This window comes from Manacus candei, unplaced genomic scaffold (assembly GCF_025592945.1).
Source record: "Manacus candei isolate 608988 ecotype Guabito, Panama unplaced genomic scaffold, ASM2559294v1 h1tg000050l, whole genome shotgun sequence".
NCBI classification, from domain to species: Eukaryota; Metazoa; Chordata; class Aves; order Passeriformes; family Pipridae; genus Manacus; species Manacus candei.
The window spans coordinates 18,728,160-18,748,653 of record NW_026138098.1 but is presented as its reverse complement, the minus strand read 5'-3'; the positions used below and the strand labels follow the sequence as shown (position 1 = coordinate 18,748,653).

At 40.6% G+C, this 20,494-nt stretch overlaps 1 protein-coding gene across 1 annotated transcript in view; it reads right to left on the bottom strand.

The window, feature by feature from the left end:
- VSTM4 (V-set and transmembrane domain containing 4) overlaps window positions 1-20,494 on the bottom strand; it is a 35,921-nt gene that overhangs the window by 9,086 nt on the left and 6,341 nt on the right. Inside the window, exons 3-7 of the mRNA XM_051800037.1 lie at window positions 14,643-14,711; window positions 12,896-13,003; window positions 8,661-8,694; window positions 3,557-3,669; window positions 2,642-2,703 (exon numbers count right to left, since the gene is read on the bottom strand). Coding sequence (XP_051655997.1) covers window positions 2,642-2,703; window positions 3,557-3,669; window positions 8,661-8,694; window positions 12,896-13,003; window positions 14,643-14,711 — 386 coding nt within the window. The remainder of the gene's footprint in view (window positions 1-2,641; window positions 2,704-3,556; window positions 3,670-8,660; window positions 8,695-12,895; window positions 13,004-14,642; window positions 14,712-20,494) is intronic.

The window sequence follows — 20,494 nt, the reverse complement described above, 5'->3', positions numbered from 1 at the left end:
TTTAAAAGGCTTTACTCAAGGCTGTGCAATTGAACATGATATTAGGCTTTCTCTCTATTTTTTTTTTAATTTTCATTGAGATTATGTCCATATTTTATCCAGATTATTGTGTTCTTGTAAAATTATACTGCAACCCACTCTAGCACGTTAACAACAAAAGAAATTCTCTAGCTTATTATAAACATCTTTCAAGAAACCAGAAGCACATGTCCTCTGGAAATAATTTTGCTGGTATTTAGGTTATTACAAAAAAATTTCCCAAAACACTGGAATTATTTCGTAATGTTCCTTTATACTCTAGCTTGTTATCTTAGGTTTTCTAGAATATTCTCCTGGTGCCCCAGTACGGTACCTTCCTTGGGTTGCACAAGGAAGCTGCAGAAGTAGTCCAGAAACTCAGCAATTTGTGTCTGCCTCTGCAGTGATGATTACCTAGTAACTGTGCCATCAGTGAAAAAAAGACCTAGTGTAGACATCAGCTGTGCAATAATTATAGTTTGAGAAAAAAGTTATTTTATCCTGCTGAGACTTGGCAGAATGATGATAATACTTTTTTGCCTCAAAGCAGACAAAAAATTTAAAATCTGAGAGATTTTTGACAATTAAAAAAATGGAGTGACAAGTTTGCTGAAAATAAATAAAATGTTTCATTTAGATAAATTTTATATGTCTTTTTCTCTGTATTTAATAACATTTTTTATCTTTTTTGAAACTTCTTTTACTTCAATTAATTTTCTCACTGAAAAAATACTTTAAAAGCAGAAAAAATGGATGTTTTTCTTTTTTTTTTTTTGTCCTAAGAATACTAAAACATAGAGAACTGTGTAGTAAAGGGAGGCAAGAGGAACAGAAATGGGAAACTGCTCTGAGGAGTATCCTGCTCAACTTCTGAATGTGCCTTATAGACTGATTTGTGTTTATTTTACTTTGTTCTTTATTGCACTTTATTGCTAGGTTACTTTTTGATTTTAACTCATATCCATAGATTGTGTGTTTTCTGAGGGCTGCTGTGTCTCTCCAGGTGCACTCTGAGGTGAAATATGAAAGGGAAAAGAGCAACATATGGAAACAACTGCCAGAGTCAAGTCCAACAGCAAGGCATTAAAACAGAGTCTGCTGTGTGCATGCAACAGGGAAGACAAAGCTGATTTCATTGTTTGGAAAGGTCTTATTCCTGCTCACCTTCAAAGTGTTTGAACCTTGACTGGGGTTGCACAGCTATTTGAGGCCTATCCTTGGAATTATTCCAGAAAGAAAAAGCATCTGGAAACAGATTTACTTCAAGTTCAGCATGTGTTGATGTGCTTTATTGACCTGCAGAAAGAGTCTGAGTGCTTTAACTGGTGAGAGCTTTTCCTAAGAGGGCTGAAGACTAACTGATGTGCCTGGGCACAGGGATTAATGCAGCATGCACAGCAAAGGGTGGCTGTCACCCCTGGTGCCAAGTGCTCTCATCTGTGTCTTTGTCCTCTTAGCACAATTTTGGCCTGCCACTATTACCTACCTGGACATAAGGCTTTTGTCATGGACTTTTAAAGCTCTACCTTTTCCTCTGCTGAAACCTGACCCGTATTAGCAGAGTCTGGCCAAGGGGCAGTCCCTGCAGGACCAGCAGAGGAGAGATGAGCTCCATACCCAAGCAGAAGAATTACCTAGGATAGCTGAGCTATTCTGATGCCACCTGGCATTACGACCAGGTATCCAGGGTTGTACCCTGACCATGCTTTGGAGGTTATTTACTGACAATTGGTGGGAAGGTTCCCAATTCTAACCCTTACCAGAAAGGCATTTGGGTTATTCCAGTGGCCTAATTTTAGGCACCCACCTTCACTTAAGTTAGAGAGTTAGTCTCTCTGGGCTCTCTCTCTATTACCAGAAAAGGGAGAAAGGAATTCCAAAAGGCAATTCAGAGCAGTTGTCTGAATTACTGAGAGCATCAGACTCCTACTCTAACTCGTGTCTCTTTCTGTTGACTATACAGGGAGCTGAAGTTAGTTGGAGTAAAACTGTCTCTCTCTGCTACTGCTGGATTTCTTGTCCAGGTACTGCTTTGTTATAAAAGCAGAGAAACATCTCACCATCTATCTGGTTTGTCTGGCATGTATCTGCAGGGGTATTTTTCAAACAGAAACTCATATCCAAGAGAAACTGTCATATGAGGGTTTTTTTCCTTAGTATGAGCTATACAAATACATCATATTCCTGCAATTCAAGTTATTCCTGACTTACACCAGTGTAGTGCAGAATCAGGCTTGCTGTTTCTGACTTGAAAAGTCTCAAAAGCAGTTTGTATAATCATAACCAGTAGAGTTATGATTCTGTCATTAACTAGTACTTTTTCCAAAGCACCAGCTGCCAGGAGCATGTGAGACTCAATACCAGGTTTCATTTAAGAACAGGCTAAATATGTAGACACGACAACTGCTAGGAAGCTGGAAAACATAATCCAGTGTAACGTAATGCTCAAAATGAAAAGAGCCAAGATAATTCCTAACTTGAAAAAATATTACTTAAAAAAAATAGAACCTGTATGATTTTTAAGCCAATTTATAGTTTCTGCATCTAGAGTTCTGGCAACATTACAGCATTTGTGTTGAGAGAGAAGAATATGCAGAAAATGATGTCATAGAAAATTACTTACCAGGATCAGTTTTCTTTGAGGTTTCAAGAGCTTGGGCTTAGGGAAATTATTGGCAATTGGAGCTATAAAAATAAATGTTAAGGGATCATTTCATATTATTATCATTCCCTGTAATTTTTAGTATATATATTAGCAATCTGTAAATTACAGATTAATAGCAAATAAGAAGCAAATACATGTATTTATACCAGAAATAAACTGTATTTCAGGTAACATATTTTACAATGAAGCATAATGCTCATGAATTAGAAAATTTCATAAGATTAAAGAATCTGATACGCAAGACATGCTGTTTGCGTGCAAATGATACAGCAAATATACCCACTGAGAACTGATCACTTGTGATCTAACCCACAGTAAACCTTCAGGTCCTTTCCCTCCTGTCTCCCACTGGCTTAGCATTGGCAGTGGTGCTCTGAAAGTACACCCAAGAGTTTGTGAGACTGGCCCCAGAGTCACAAATCCTCTTTGAAAGCAAGGTCCCCAAAGGGGCTGGTCTTTATCTGCCCAGCTTGCTTGACTTTCCAAGTGCACCTGCAATTTTAAGTGCGCAATTTGCTGCCTTCCCTCAGAATACCTCCAACACGTAATTTCAACTTGCCTAATTTTAATCTTCTCTTTGAGCAGGGTGAATATTGCTACAGAGGTTTCTCTCTCTCCTCTGGTTAGTGGGAGCTGAGATCTCTTGCTTGGACTCAGTGAGTAGCTTCTCACGATGGCTAAAGCTGAAGGGAGATGAGAGCCTGGTCCCTGCAGCAGGTACAGGCCTTTTTTTCCCCACTGATGGGAGCAAGCACAGTTCACCTCACAGGCAAAGTCAGTGGCAGAGTGCAGGAGTCCTGACATCCCATACTTTCCTGTTCCTCCATGGTTGTGCCCAGGACTTGAAATACCTTTTTATCTCTGTTTTCATACCTTTTGCTGGAATGGCTGGTGGCTGCTCCAGTTTCTCTTTTTCTTTCTTTTTCTTTACCTTCTTAGGCTGTAGAGGAGACAGGCTTGTCACACTGGTAACTGTTTCCCCGGAACTGCAAAGCACAGGCTCATAAGTGGGGGGAAAATGAAGGCAATGGAGGCAAAGATGGTTTGTCCTAGTGAGTTCATGCAAACACACCACCTTCCACTTGTGAGAATCCCTGCCCAATAACCTGGATTGTGATCTGGGGATATAATGAAAAACCTCTTAGGAGGGTTTGTAATGCCCTGGGTCTTACATTTTTTCAGCTATACAGTGTGGCTGAGAAACTCATCGAGTTTGATTCATCCTGGCACAGAAAATGCAAACTGTCAGGTTCAAGCAACATTCATTTCATAGCACCTATTCCTTAAAAAGATGTATGACCCCACTGCTGCACTCAGGATGAACTTTTACCTGCCTGCCCTTGAGGGCCAGAGGCACAGACAGGTTAGGTGACTTGCATAAGCTCTCATGGAGAGTGTACAGCAAAGCAAAATCTTCAGTGCAGATTCTGGGCTAAGACTGGCTGACGGGCCAGCAGGCCAGGAGAGAATGCAGCATGTCTTCAGGCAGCTCACAAATCCACATTTGCAGACGCTAGCTTCTTCAAAGGGGCCGGCATGCTCAGGAAACACAAAATGGGGAAACTGTGCCCCAGTCTCTAACTCGGGCGGTCTCCAATACATCTGTGCTGAAAAAATGCTAGTTGCTATGAGGGAAGAGTACAAGTTGTATTTCAACAGATTCCTATCCAAGAGAGCTTCTGTGTTTGGACTATTACAGTCTAAAACCCTCTAGGTCTGGATTTTTTACCCTTATCATCTCCCAAAGCCTGAGGTCGTAAATCTTGCTTTGAATATTTAGGGCTTGGATATGCAGTCGGGTTGCAGCAATTGTGTCACTGTGTGTCAGCTGAGCTCTGGTAACTGACTGTGCAGGGGCTGCCAGCTTGCAGCTAAAGGCAGATAAAATTGTATTGGCTTAATTGGTAATGAAAGAAATTCTAACTTACAGCTGGGGTGGGAAGAGAATGTAAACCAGTTAGTTATGATGACCACAGTGATGGAGGTGACTTGGTATGCAGTTGTTGCTCAGCTGCATCTGACCCAGGGCTCACTCTGGGAAAGATTAATGCAGTAGGGTTGTGGGGACCTTTCTATTCTGTGCGGGTGAGTTCCACCACACAATGAGATCCAACCAAAATCTCCATAGTCATAACACTGACAACACTGATTTCACTGAATTTTAAATAATTTGTCCCAAGTTGCTGTTCCTCTCCAGGTTCTTTTGCATAATGAAACATTCTCTCTATATTAATAGAATAAAATATTCAAATTGGGCCAAAGACTTAATGAAAATTTAGATGTCTCAGCTATTGCCCACACAAGAACACCAAAATAACAGATATTACCATTTTACACAGTTGTAAATCCATGAATGTCGCTTCCATTGGTAAAATCACTCTGATTACACTTGTGTAGATTACAAAAAGACTCTGGTTTGCTGATTTTCCTGAGTTTTGTCTCATGCATTCAGTGAAAAACATAGGTTTGCTGCCAAACTTTCTAAAATGTGTTTTAAAATAAAATATGTTCACAATTTATAAACAAATCACACCAGTTATGTAAACTAAGGACTGCACTGAACCAATTTCAAAGTCTGTCTGCACTATTATGAACTTACCCCACAACAACTGTTTCTGTATTAAAATCAAGATATAAAATGGTTTAAAACCAGCAGGAAATTAAACTGTCCTGCCTGGCTCCTTTGCCCAAACAGCAAGCTGCAAAGAAAGAACACCAAAAAGGGGTGAGAATGATTTTTTTAAAATGTTTTGGGGTTTAATAATCCAAGGTCATTCAGGCAGATTCATAGCTTAAAGATACTATTGTTCTGATACAGCTACTTTAAGCACAATAGATGAAAAGATGTAGTGTCAATTCATTGCATTAGTTATTATTTGTGTGTTGCCAATAAAAAAGTGAAACTACAGAGAAATTTATTTGTGACTTGCATGTTTCTTTTAAATGCTAGGGCCATACAGGGTTAACTAATTCTGGGAGATACAATAACTATACTTGCCATCTTAGAACTGAGCTCCTCAAACCAAACAAGGAGGCTCAGAAAAGACTCCTTGGCTCTGAAACACTGTCTCTTTGTGAGCTTGTCTTGTTCTGTGTCTAAAAGGAAATTTAGTTTTTTATCTTCAGCTCCTCCTCCAGCCTCCTGGTTTCCATTTCAACAGTGTCACGTTGTGCATTTCTTGAAGGATCTAATGAGTATTTAGAGAGCAAGAAAAATACAAGAGTTTGTGAGAATAACCTGTGAAAGGTATCTAATAATCATGGAACCGGGACAGCAGTTTCCCTGGAGGTCATGGCTGTTCCAAGAGCTGGGAAACTACTAGAATTTTGGCTATACTATCCTTATTAGAGTATAGGATTTGGAACTTTTCTTGTTGTCATCAAAATCGGCTATTTTCCCGTGTCAGAAGTCTGCAGGGGGATGACAAAAAACTCACTTGAGTGAACTAGAAGCTGCATAGATATTTTCCAGATAGGGGAGGTGTGTGAAAAGGTGCCAGGGATGGATTGGGTACTTGGTTCTAGTTTGTTCTGGCGAATTTGTTCCCATGATGTCAGACTGGCACTGTGGAACCAAGGTGTCAAGGTGGACAGCTTTCTGAGGTGAGCACTTTATTCACTTCAAATTATAAATTATTTGTCTCCAGAAGAGCAGTCACTGAAGGACTAGAGAGTTCAGGCCAAAACAAATATAAAGGAAAGAAAAAAAAAATCCTGTTTTCAAAGCTACACCTCCTGGTGGTTTCTGGAGTTGAAAACTGACAAAATGATCCAATAGCAAGAAAAATAATAATAAGGAGGATATTTAAAGAAAAGAAAACACCAGAAAATGGAATTAGGTGGTTTGGAAAACCAAAAATAACTTTACTTTTTTATTTAGATAGTTATTTTTAAAATGTGGTAAAGAAATGGGTTTTGGTTAACTCATTTTTTCCCCTTAATTTGTTATTGGTCAAGTAGCAAACCGAAACCTAACATTTGCTTTGTTCTACTCAGGAAATCTGGATTTAATTTTCTTTTCTGCCACTGCCATTTTGTGAGACCTGGCACAAATCGCTTAGCCTGTTGTGCTTCAGATTCCAATTAAAAGTAAAAATACCATTCTGATGTCAAGACATGAAATATTTTAAGATGCTTAGGTATTACTACAGTGGGATTACAGACATTTCTTAGACACCAGACTATTAATGTAATTTTGAAACTGGTTTCTGCTCTGTGTTTGAAATATCACTAAGGGAGTTTGAGCTGAGCCTCTCTAATCAAGGCTGAATTTTGCACAGCGAAGTAATTTTAAACTGCAAGAATCTCATGCAAATTAGTTAATCAGTTTGGCCTAGTGGGTATTTAGACACTGAGTTTTGGGTCTAAATATGTTGGAATAAGTTCCAAGACAAGGAATGTGCAGGTAAAGAGCAATGAGTTCAAAGGAATTAATGGTTTGCGTTTTGAGCAAAGGGTAGAAAATAAATGGTACCATGTGTGAAACATAATAAAAAATATGATATTGGTATAACTTTCATAGCTATTTAATTTTAATAAGTCAATGCATTTTATCCATGCATTTGTGTGATCAAGGATTTCATTAGCATATGTTATCACACTGAAATACATGAAACTGTATTTTTATCCATACAGAGTCGTGCATTTCTTTCACTTCTGGACATTCTGTTTTACAGTGAAGAAATCACATTGGCTTGTTTTCTCCCTGCTATTCAGCCTCCTAATTGTAGTGTTTACAGTAGTATCACTGCTGCATCTTCTATTCCCAGATTTTGTAGTACGAGTCTTTTTATCTGACTGCCATGCTCCATTTTTTCAACCAGGTCTTATTTTTCTTCTCTTTTTGTGTTCTCTATCAATTTACTTTGATTTCCTCCCCCTCACCATTCTTTTTTTGTTTTTTTTTTTTTTTTTATAACTCAAACTTTGTCCCAGAAGCTAATAAAGAAGGGGGAAAGAGAAAACATCCAGGGGAAAACGAAAACTGCTGAGCTGTCTCTGTAAATTTTTGGTGTGTTGCAATGGCTGGTCAGGGTCACAGAACAAAGATCTTTCCATGAATAACATGAAAGTTTCAGTTTGACTGGCCTCTCCTGAACTCTGTGTAGCTTTTTTGTGACTTCACTTCCAGTGTCAGTTAGATTGAATTCAGTGATAATCTCATGAGAATGCACTAAAAATCACTCTCTTGGAGGATCTACTGTGTGCTGTACTTGGCATCGAATCCTGTAGTATCTAGAGATACTATGAGAAACAGTATGTGATACCAAGATGTATTGGATTTAAACTACAAGGCTAGAAACACATGGTTTATGTCACTGAAAACTGGGAAACAGCTGTGCTTCTGTGTTGTTATGAGGCACCCCTCTTCCATCTTTTTTGTTTGTAAAATACTTGTCATATTTTTTTACTGCAGTTCCAGCACAATATATATCTCAGAAAAATCATGCAATAGAAACCAGTTTTATAGCACCACACCATCAAAAACTTTTGGCAGCTGGTGGTATTTAAAGGGACAGTGATTAATGACTGCAGCAGTAGAATTTTTCCTCTCACTTGGAGTCTTCATCTGGGAATAAGACTATGAGGCTTGAAAATCAGCTTTAGCCCCACTCCCTGTTCCTGGGTGTGGGAATCACTGGATGACATCGAGATTTGTTCTATTTATGTGGATGGTGTAAGTCATTACCATCCAGTGAGGTGTTGAGAAACCCTAGAAAGCCACACAAGATGAAAGTTGGCTTCTTCAATAAGCAAGTCAGAGTGTCAAGGAGAGGCTTGTCACTAAAGCACCTTCAGGACCTACAGCTAGCCCAGTAGATCTCTCTTTTCATACATAGCAGGCACATTCATGAGTCACGGACCTGGGACTCTATCTTTCTGTAAACATTTTGGAAAACACTCGTTCAGCATACTTAGTAAAACAAAACCAGAACTGGTGCCTTTGGTTACAGTAAAGAGATGTATAATCTCCTACCTGTTCTGGGGGCATTTCACGAGGTAATGCTTCACTGTTAAAGAAAAGAAAAACAGAAAGAAGATGTGGCTTCATATCAACACAGTTTATGAGTTACAAATGGGCACTGCAGAGAGACCTGTGTTGCTGAGACTGTGAAGTTGCCAAATGGTTACACTGGGAGAGCTACTGATCGTCACCATACATTACATTGTGCATTAAAATGTAATCTGACTCAAAGACAATAGCTAGGCTTGGGAGAGGGGAATGTATCAAACAACAACAAAAATCTGCTGTGGAAGTCCTGGGCAACACACATTCCAGTGGTCAGTCCAGCTAAAAGACAGCTTGCTAAGGAAAAGCACAGTAGACCAGTAATTTTACTTTGAAGACTTTGATTTCCCTTGTGGTGCCTGTATTTATTTCCAGAAGCCTGAAATAAACCATTCACCCACAGGAGCCACTGCTATTCCTAATGCAAGTTAGATTGTGGCCACAAGCATAAAGGGATTGCCTCCTGGGATCAGATCAGAGATCCAGTCCAGCCACTATCCTGTCTCTGACAGCTGTGTGTGTGAGCAGTGTAAATCCTTCTACTTCATATTCCTTTGAGTCAGTAGTCCTGAGCAAGGGCAGCTGCCCCCACTGCAGCCTTTTAGGAGCCAGGGTTATTAAAATGCTCTTTTATGGCTTTGTGACTTCTATGCTTCTCCCAGAGGACAGACTCTGGCTCTTCTGGTCGACCTACTGCCAACTTATTTCTCAGAAGGATGAGAGGGTGCACCCCTGGGCCATGATGTGAAGTTGAATACAACATAGACAGGCCCCTCCCTTCTTGTTCTCTGTCCTTTCAAGGACCATGAAAACCAGACAGCAGTACGCTCACATGACTATCCTCCTCTCTATGGGAAAGTTTTTGTATTTGGTCTTACCTAAATGCTCCCATTCTAAGGGAGCTACACAGCTCCTAGGAGGTGCATTTTGGTCCTAAGGAAAGGGGAGCTGAGAACACTAGGAGCTGGGGCTAACACAGGAGCCATGCCTAAGCCAAGCAAGGCAATGCTTCCATCTACTTGTCAGACCTTTTTTAAATGTACAGGAGAACAGTAGGCCTGATCCTTTGGGAGTAAGGGAAAGCTCACGCACAGTGTTGACACGCTTTTGAGCATCACTAGGTATATGTTATTTTTTTTACCCTGCAGTAAATACTCCGGTCCTTTGAACCAGGAATTAAGAAGAGCAATCACTCCTGTAACAAATGGGCAAAGGCTTCTACCAGAACCACAGAGGGACTGCCAGCTGCAACCGTTGCTGCTTCCCACAGCATCCCATAGCTCCCTGTGCTACGGGCCAGCCTCAGATGCAGTGCCAACCTAGTCAAACTGAGAGAGCTCCCTCGGTGAGGAACTGGGTTCAGTGTCACCTTTCTCCTGCCAGAACCCTGACATGAGCAAGGATCTTCCCAGGTTTCATTCCAGAGGGATCACAGAATCATTTAGGTTTAAATGATATTATGTTAGAGGTAAAAGACCTCTAAGATCATTGAGTTCAGCCCTTAACCCTGACAATGCCAAGTCCACCACTAAACCATGTCCCTAAGTGCTACATCTACGTGTCTTTTCAATGCCTCCAGGGATAGCAACTCAACCACTCTCCAGCTTCATCTATGGCAAATTCCAACTGTTAGTTCAGATATGAGTTCCACTATGTTCCAGATCAGGCCAGGTTGTTCTTGTAGAGGGTTGGGCAGTTTTCTCTCTTCTCCCTGTGCTTGGGTATCTGCCTCCACTCCGTCTGTGTGGGGCTGGGATGGGGCAGGGCACATTATCCTCCTCGTTCTGTTTGGGCTGAGGAACTGGGGAGGGGAAGCTGGAGTGGTGGGAGAGGGAAGGGAAGCTGTTGGTGTCTCTGTGGCAGGAGTGGGGGAACTATAGAGGTTCAGGGAGAAGCTCTGATGGAAATTTGCCCAGTGAGGTGAAGTAAGGAGACAGTTTTGATTGTCCTGGGTCCCTGACTTGGTCTCAAATGGAAGAGCAGAGTGAGGCTTCTCTTTTAGGGCTACTGAGGAAGTTGGTGTGGCAATGCCTCATTACAGGTGGAAGAAGGCTGTGCCTGGAGCCTGCTGAGAGGCTTAGGGTTATGCAGAGGGAGGACTGCTTTGCTGACCCTGTCTTTTCTCCTTTTCTCAGAGAAGGATAGACTTTGTGATTTCACTGCAGGCTCTTTTCACATGAATACTTACACCTGTCTAGCCCTGCCTAGGTTGGAGGTACAGAGTACTGACAGTGGAGAGAAGGTAAGTAATGGTTTTTAAGGAATAATGCCTTGTGCTAACAGACTGAATGACAGCACTGATATTGTCTCTTGTGGTCAAACTGTAACCCCTGGAAGGTGCTTCTGGAGGTGGTAGAGCACTTGTGAAGGAGGAGGGGGCTCTCTGTGCCCCATGCCCGTGTGCTGAGTGAAAACAGCACCTCTCAAGGAAGTGCTGCTCTGTGGGTCAGAGGCTCAGGGCTGAGCTTGCTGCCATGTCCTGGAAGCTGTACGGAGAAAAAGCAGTGTGGGCTGATGGAAACTATGTCCATCACTGGCATTCTTTCAATGCTGCTTCAGAAATTTTAATACCCTGATTCTTGACTAGGTGCTGAGCCAATTATTGTGGCTCTGGAAAATACTCTGATCAGGTGGTCCCAGCTGAACAACTTGCCTGAAAATCTTGTAACTGTGTATGACTGGCTAAATTTTCACCTGCAATATTTTCATTGAATCTGTAAATTTAATGCTGCCAGTGTTTACTGAATAATATTCAACACCTAAATAAAAATTTGGTGAAGCCTGCAATTATTCAGATATTACTGTAACAAAGAAAAGTTTTAGTAGTCCAGAATAAATTACTTTTTATCTGTTGTACACGCTTATTCTACATTGTATATTATTTCTATATTTGACTGGTATTGGTTCAATGTAAAGAGGCATTTCCTCCAAGCTGCTTGTATGCTTACATCGATGTCAGCCGACAGAAACAGAAGCAAGAATTCTAACCCAAGAATTGGATCTGCTAAAGAAAAACTAGGATGCATCAGTCTAGTGCTTGTGGCTTCAGAGTGACTCACCATGACCAACATACTTAAGTGTGGGTACTCCCCTGGCACAAAACCTTTGTCATCACTTAACAGGGTAGGAAGAATAACATCGATCTTGCTCCTTCCTCTTGGCAAGCAGAGTTGTTGGGTTCAGTTAGAATCAGAGTTACTCTACTAAGCGCATTACCAGGAAGATGCAGCCACAGGCTGAAATGTGTTTGTGGTCAGGCAAAGGCTTCTCTATACGTCTATTTTTGGTTTACATGTCTTCTCATTTGTATATCTGAGTCACTCATTCCTTTGTGGTATGTACGTAGTGCTGCAGAGGCACCAAAGTCATGATTCTCTCCTGTCATTAACAAGACAAATCACTAACCCAGCTCCTTCTGAAACCTTCTGTTCAGAGGTAGTCCTTATGCTCTCCTCTAACATGGTGGCTGCTAAGCATGCTGGTGTCTCATCCTTGAAGCTTGTGTGAGGTCTCCAAACAAACCACTTTGAACCAAAATGAAGGTAAAGCCTGCACAGACTACTCCACAGATCAGAAACAGCACTTTTGTTTACAACAGGACTGCTTGGATGTAGATGCAGCCTCTTTGAGAAACCCTCTCTGAGGAAGAGAAGAATGAGACAATAATCCTTGACCTTGAAAGATTATTATGAAAAGGCAGACTTGAATATTGAAATGATACCTTAGTTTCAAAAAAGGCTACGAATGAGGGTGTACTGATCAAAACCCTCATATTCCCAAGAATATTGACAGCTACTCAGGAAGAGAGAATAAAACAGAATAGAGCAAGACTACTTTGAAGCCCCTCTACACATGTGCAGAAATATGACTCATGCAAAATGTTAGATTCTGGTCAGAATGCAACTTAATGATACAGCACTTGGTCTGCTTTGAAAGAAGTTCCAACAACCTTCAACTTACATTTGTGCAAAGGTGAAAGATTTTTGAAAAAAATTAAAGTGAAATAGCTATTCAAAGGGAGGAAAATTACTTTGTTCTAGTTTGGTTGGCAGAATTTTTTCCTACCATTTTGGTTTTTTAAATTACAATCAAGCCAAGGAAATATTTATTTTTCCTGCTTCTTCTGCATTCTCTTCTCCCCCACCCCCTGCCCCACTTTTTGATAAGGGCTTTGCAGTCATCAAGAATGACATCTCACTCACCTGTGGATCTCCTCTTGTTCAGAAGTGACTGACAGAGAATGACAAGTGTAAAAAGGAGGACGCTGATGATTCCTATGGAACACACAAACACTGCATACACATACAGGTCTGAAAACCAAGCACAGATGACAGTCAGTGTTACAGTTGTATTCTTCATGATGACAGGATAGAAAAAATTTACATTTACAAGATCTAAATAGACTCTGGCCCTAAAGATGTAGGATTAGAGTTCAGAAATAGTTTAACTCACTTGAAACTTTCCTACAATATTCTGCTTAGTTTAAAATTTGTTTGAAATCTCCATAAATGCAAATAGGTGTAACTACACCTATGAGATCTGACTTTCAGGAGCAAGCAATGAACTGGTTTGGGTTGTTCCTTTTCTTTTTTTTTTGAATGGCAACCCAAAAACCAAAAGGACTTCAGTTGGATTATTTCCCAGTTCAAACAGCTGTACCTTTTTTTTTTTAAACAAAAAAAAGAAAAAACCCAAACACCCAAACAATAAAACATGAAAAGTGGCAGTGGGGGAATGCTGAGTGGCTGGGGAAGAAGCAAGAAGATCTGCAGTTGCTTTTTTCTGCTGGCAACACTGGCTTGAAATTTTTGTATTTTTTTTTCCCTTTTTAAAATTACAGCCTCAGTCTCCCTTTATGGCTTTCATTCAGGTGCTGTATCACATTCCCAGTGGAGCTGACAGGAGTTGTACTATGGCAGATCAAGATGAAGTATTTTGTTCAGAAAGAGAAGAAATCTTTAATTACTTATTTCTGCTTTTACTAGAACTCTTTTTAGAGTACTTTAAGGATGCTCTACCCATTAATGTCTTGAAATGTCCTTAGGGGGGAATATTGGCTTTTTTCCTGCTTCACAGAGAGGAAACTAAGTCTCAGAGGTCAAGTGTTCTCGCAGAAAATAGCATTGCTGGAACTGTACCCCTGACCTGGAGTTCTGTGTTTCATTCCTCTTACGCAGTGCAACAATATAGTTTATAAATTATGGTTTAAAAAGCAAGGCTCTCCACAGAATCAGGGTCATCCTACAAGCGAGCACTCCTGCCTGGCAGGAAGCACAGCAGTTGTAAGTGCTGTGCTGGCACTTCACTAGTGCTCTGGATTGTGGGGGGGAGGAGGAGGGAATCCTAACTGCATGCAAATTCTGGATTACAGACTCTTGGAACAGTTGTCCACTAATCTAAACAGAAAATATTGCTTGCCTTGAAACTCAAGGGAACTTCAAGCTGCTCTTGCAGTGTAAAGCATGCCTTCTGAGCAGTTTCTAAGGCCAGTAGAAGTGTTGAATACATGGTACCTCTGCAGACATGCTGAACACCTTCCTGAATAAGGGTCTGCATTTGCATTGTGTGATTAGCCAGGCATAGGCTGCTGACCCTGAGATGAGCTCAGCTGGTTAGAGTGTGGTGCTGCCAACACCAAGGTTAGGTTGTAGGTTTGATCCCTGTATAGGCCATTCATTTAAGTTGGACTCAATGATCCTTGTGGCTTCCTTCCAGCTTGGAATATTCTGTGAAATTCCCATTGACCATAACAGATACATGAGAAACTGAACTCTTCCATTCTCTTTTGTCCAGCACACCTGCACTCTGGGGGATGGATTCTCAGGCAAGGCTTGGGTTTGCACAGAAACTAGCAAAATTGGTCCTGATTTGGAGCACTTCAGTTGTCCTGTAGCATTGGACAAAACTAGCACTGTGTATAGAAGCAGTAGCAGTTAGATGCATCTTTACCTTCAAAAAATTTCCAAGCTTCATGATTTGTCTTGAAAATGGGATGATCAGAAGATTTTGATGAAATCACTGAAAAAAAAAAGCAACAAGATTTGAAAAAATTGTGTGGCATAAAAAGTTTGGATTTCTTGAAGTAAATGTATTCTGCTTTAGACTTCAGCATCAAGATCTCAAGATTGCTTTATCTCACAGGATAATTACCTTTCAACGAAACAATTTACACAACAGCATTATAGACGTGTTCCAGCAAATCTTACATGGCTTGACACACTCCACAAGAGCCATACAGCTTGAGACTGCCTCCCTGTTGTCCTCTTATTCTGGGAAAGATGCAGTGTGTGACTCTTCAATCAAAAGTTAATTGCAGTGAAGAATAGAAAGAGAATTGAAATATGCATTAGAAGAGCCTAGGCTTGTAAGGTCTGTAATGGCTTTGCAGGGTTGATCTGAGTACTCCAGGGGAAAAGCTGCCATTAATGCCGTATGTAGCTGGTTTTATTCTGCCTCTGTGTTTCTGCTACTCAGAACTCGTACCTCTAGGGTTGCAGTTTGTGTTTCTGGACTGAACCATACTAATTCTGAGAGAGGAGATGAACAACTTACGCTCAAGAGAATAAGAATTTATTTTCCTTTACAATTACAAATAAGAAGTTTTAACACTGTAGTGTATTTCTAAGTCTTAGAAGTTAAGTTAAAAAAATAATGGGAAGAACAGTAACTTTACTGAAGGACATAGATCTGAAGACTTCCCGAGAACTGACTGGGAGCCAGCCACATCAGGCACAGCTCTTTTGGAAAAACATGGAAGTCGTTCTAGGAATGTTTGGCACTGAAGTAAACTCCACCAACATGCTGATGACACAAAGCTGAGAGAAGTGGCTGATACCCCCGAGTGCTGCACAGGACCTCGACAGGTCTCCAACCGTCTTAAATTTAAGAAAGGCAAATTCAGGGTCCTGCACCCAGGGAAGAAAAACACCATGAATCAATGCAGTGCTGTGTCCAGTTCTGGGCTCCTCAGTACATGAGACATGGAGCTCATGGAGTGGGTTTGTTGCCCCAGCAGAGGGCAACAAAGATGGTTGAAGGACTGGAGCATCTCTCTCACAAGGAAAGGCTGAGGGGCCTGGGCCTGTTCAGCCTCAAGAAGAGATCTGAGAGGGGACCTTGTCAATGTCTGTAAGTATCTGCAGGGAGGGTGCCAAAAGGATAGAGCCAGGCTCCAATCAGTGGCACCAAGCAATAGGACAAGAGGCAACAGGTAGAAACTGATGCACAGGATGTTCCACCTGAATATGAGGAAGAACTTCACTGTGCAGGTGACTGAGCACTGGAACAGATTGCAGAGAGAGGTTGTGGAGTCTCCCTCACAGGAGATATTAAAGAACTGGCTGGACAAAATCCTGTGCGATGTGTTCTAGGATGACGCTGCTTGAGCAGTGAAGTTGGACCACATGGCCTGTTGTGATACCTTCCAACCAAACCCATTATATGATTCTGTGATTCTGTGATAGCATTTCACCAGCTTCAGGACTGACTCTGTAGGCCCTGATCTTGCCCAACTTGCCTTCCCTCCAAAGCTCTTGTGGATGTCCCTTAGCAGGTTGAACTGCTCTGCAATTCCTACAACAGCACTCAAATAACACAGTGAGAGACCCAAAGTAAGAGCACTGCTCAAAAGTTCATTTTCTTTTTACTTTCCTCAAAAGTCAGCTTCCATGCTGTGCCTTTTAAAGATACATGGCTATGATACCTGCCTATCTGAAAAAATGCACCCATGCATGCATGGGCTTTTTGAAACTGTCCAAATGCTTCAGAAATTGCATACCTGAGCTGTAAAGCAGAACACATCTACTTACACTCAGTGTTGTTGGCTCAGATGTAGGAACAGAGTAGGCTGAACACCTTAACTAATATAAACTGCTCTGTCATTGCTGTATCAATGGCCATTCACCATTGAGTGCAGAACAGCTCAAGTTCTCAGCCAGCATAATTCCCCTGCCTGTATGTGGCAGTTTTTTCCTGAGAATAAAGATTGCATGCCCACAAGTTGTACCAGTTCACCTTTATAGCCTAGAAAAAGGGCTGACCGAATGACAATGTTCTAGCTCAATTAAGAGGGAAAATAGTTGTCAAGTTTGCACAGAATTGTCCTCTCTCTTTCAGGAGGATGGATGACTATCAATATTATAACAGTTGTACAGCCTAGCACTAGAATACAAATGTTCTGAATGCTGGATCAGTGTTCAAAACCCTCTCTGCTCTCCTCAGCCAGATTGTTTATGCATGCTGATATTTTTTATGACATCAGATTAGATTATGTCACTTATGTTAATCCATGGTTTTTCTTCTGCTAGCAATCGCTGCAATACAATGGAAGTCTAGTGATATCCTCCAGCTTGCCAGTGAGGTCTGAACTTCTCAAGAGTTTCATGTGGCAAATTATTAAAGAACTAGTATCTTACTGGAAAGGGAATTCATTAAGGAGTGCCCTGCAGGGATGTGAGGTGTAGGGCTAACTCAGTGGATATAAAACTTTTAGGACTAATGAAATCTGTTCAGTTGTGATGGGAAGCTCATCCTGAATATTTTAACAAATCTAATAATTTGTTTCATGGAAGCATCACATGTGTAGATTTTTGGCAAGTATTTCTGAATAACTTCCCTGGAAAAAAAGGGGGTTTGTTCATTTTGAGGAAAAAAATCTTGCATTCCTACATTTTACCACATTTTTACTGTTAGAAAATGTCACATGAAACTAATATTTAACAGAACTCAGACTTTCTTCTGTGGCAAATTCTGACACATAAACTTCCCAACAAGACAGATTGTTGTGATCATCTCTACTTGTTTCTGTTGTCCATGACAATAAGATTATAGTTGGACTGTCTAATTTTCTATGTTTTTCTCCCCAACAGGAGTAGTCTCTTCTCTTGGATTGTAAACCATTTGGAATATGTATTGCTCTTCCTACGAGATGTGCAGTACCATGAGGAATTACCTGATTATAAATGATGGTTTGGAGGTGCTGTATATTGTTCTGAGAAGGCTACTGGCTATTTTGAATTTTCCAATAGGAAGGGAGTGGGAGAACATTTTTCTGATGTCTCCTTTTTTATTATTATTTTTCATCTCAAATAAACTGTTTTCTGGTGCATTCTGTACTATGATGAAGACCACTAACTTGGTGTTAGGCTAACATTGACCACACAAGCCCAGGAAAGGAAACTATGCCTTTGATAAGAGGATGAGGGGAGGGGGAAAGGTTCGCCTCAGCTTAGATAGGAGATGTTGCTGAGGCTGAAGAGGCTGAAGTAGGAAACACTTCTTGGCAACATCAGCACATGGATTTCTCCTGAGTTTACTGACAAGATTAAACAATAGCCTTTTTATAAATCCTATTCGATGTCTTGTATTCCCCACATCTAAAGGGTCAAACTGCAACAGTTCAAATTTCAGCTGGACCTACTGAAAACACTGCAAAGTCACTGTAGTTGACTGCATCTCCATCAGTGAGGCTTCTTTCCTGAAGAAATGTATTCTGCCCCTAAAGTAGAAGCCAGATACGTAGCTAAACTTTTAACTACCATCATTAGACATTAAGGAACTATAGCCTGTAACTCAATTATTTTTCCACAACTCCAGTATGTGTATTTGTATAAATTTATGTTTTGACAAAATATATTTGCAACTTCTTAATGGCCTACACAAATTTATGCCTGCAAACTTGCTAGTAAATAACAAAATCTCAATATAAATTAATAGCAGTAGATACAACAGATCCAGCTATCAGCTTGCTTCCAGAGCAAGTTACGGAATGACTCTTTTCTTTTCTCTCTGGAAATTTCTGTCTTGCACAGTGACCTCCTCTTCCTGTGTGAACTAAAAAGAAAAGGGATTATGCTATTTCTACATCCACTTGATGTGCAAAGTCTCGAGAAATTTGCCTGGTGCTTTAGAATAAAGATACTATTTTGAATTTGGGGGTAACTGCAGACATATTAACTGGAACAAAATGTTAGGCAACACAGTAACTGTGATGTGTTGGAACGCTGTTACCTTATTTGATAAAGCACAAGCAGTACAATTTAAGTATCCAAATGCTTCAGGCAATTTGTATTGCTCCTTTTGTTGCATCCTGGATCTAACTGTAATATAAGTAAATCCCTTTGCAATAAAAAGTATAACTGATCATAATATAAAATACAAAATGTGTTTGGAATAAAATTTCCTTGAAAAGCCTTTTCCCTGTCGGGAAAATTGGAAACTTTATCACTACTTGGAAAAGACTTGCCTTCCCTCCCAAGTGTAGCAAGTTCTGTACTCTGAGAGTGCATTAGCAGAATGCTAGTAAAGACAGTCCTTTGTTTCCAGTAAAGTGGCTTTAAGCAGTAAAACAGTTGCTATGGCATTTAAAGACATGTCATTTTTCCAATAGCATTTGGTATCTTTAATTTGGATTTAGAATTAGAATAAATGCCTGACAGGGCATACTGTCGGTGTAGTTTACAGGTTGGCCAGCCTTCTCCCTTGACTCAGGCTTCCTGCTCTGCTTTGGGTCACATTTGAAGCAGAGAGAAGTACTACAGCTGAGAAGACAATGTGAAAATGATGAAGTCATGAGTCTCAAATCCCTACCCTGATTATGTATTCATAATTCATACTAGAAATTGGAGGCAAAGTAATATTTAAAGACTGGACTGAAAAGTTACAAATTTCCTTCTTTGCAATGACTAAATCGATCCAAACCCCACACTTTAGCTATGGAGAGCAATGAGATGTTTCTACATTAGCAATGGCCTGAGAAGCTATGAAGGATGCAGAGTAGCTTTTTGTGATAAGAGGTATTACACCCCATTTTATATTGCTTTTCTTCTGCTGCCACTTACTTGGAACATGCCATTCCCTTTCCAAGCACTCCTGACAAATCCATATGTTTCACTATAGGCACTTAAGAACTTATTCAGCGAATGAGAAAACACTCTTAACTGCTTTCTGGCATTATCTCTAGAGCTGACCCTTTGGGAAATCAACTTTTCTGTTTATAAAGCCACAAGTGAGAGGTAGTTTGCCAGCTAACACTAATGGCTGGAGTCTGTTCTCTAAATCCAGTTTCACCTGTCTCTAAAAGTGTGGGTGTGGTGACATAAGATTTGAGCTGATCCATCCCAAAAAGATGGATCATTTTCAACTTGGTTCACATCCATCACTCATTGCTGGTCATTTTATCCGAAGTTCAATACCAGTAGGCTGGTCAATGCTTTTCTAGCTCTGCTTTCTGGCTACAAGTGGTATAAACAATAGTGAAGAAGTGAGTAGCACTTCTAGTATGCTACTTACTAACTGCTGCTAGACTAGAACTAAGAGCAAGAGAAACAGCAAGAGAGGCAAAACATAGATCTAAAATATAATGCTTCTATTTCTGACAGACTCACTGCATATTCTTCAGAAAACAAGTTAATTTCTCTCCTATTTCTGTCTCTTTGTATTTAAATAACAATGGCCAGGACAGCTGACCCAAACTGATCAAAGAGGTATTCCCTACCATGTGATGTCTGCTCAGTAATAAAAGCTAAGAAGGGATGGGGAGGAGGGCAGTCATTATTGTGGCATTTGTCTTCTGGAGCAACCACTATGCATGCTGAAGCCCTGCTTCCCGGGAAGTTGCTGGACATCACCTGCTGATGGGAAATTCTTTTTGTTTTCCTGTGCTTCTGTGCATGGCCTTTGCTTTTGCTTTATTAAACTGCTTTTCTCTCGACCTGGTTTTTTTCCATCTTATTTTCTCTCCTTCCTGTCCTGCTGAGGAGGGGAGTGATAGAGTGGCTTGGTGGGCACCCGGTGTCCAGCCA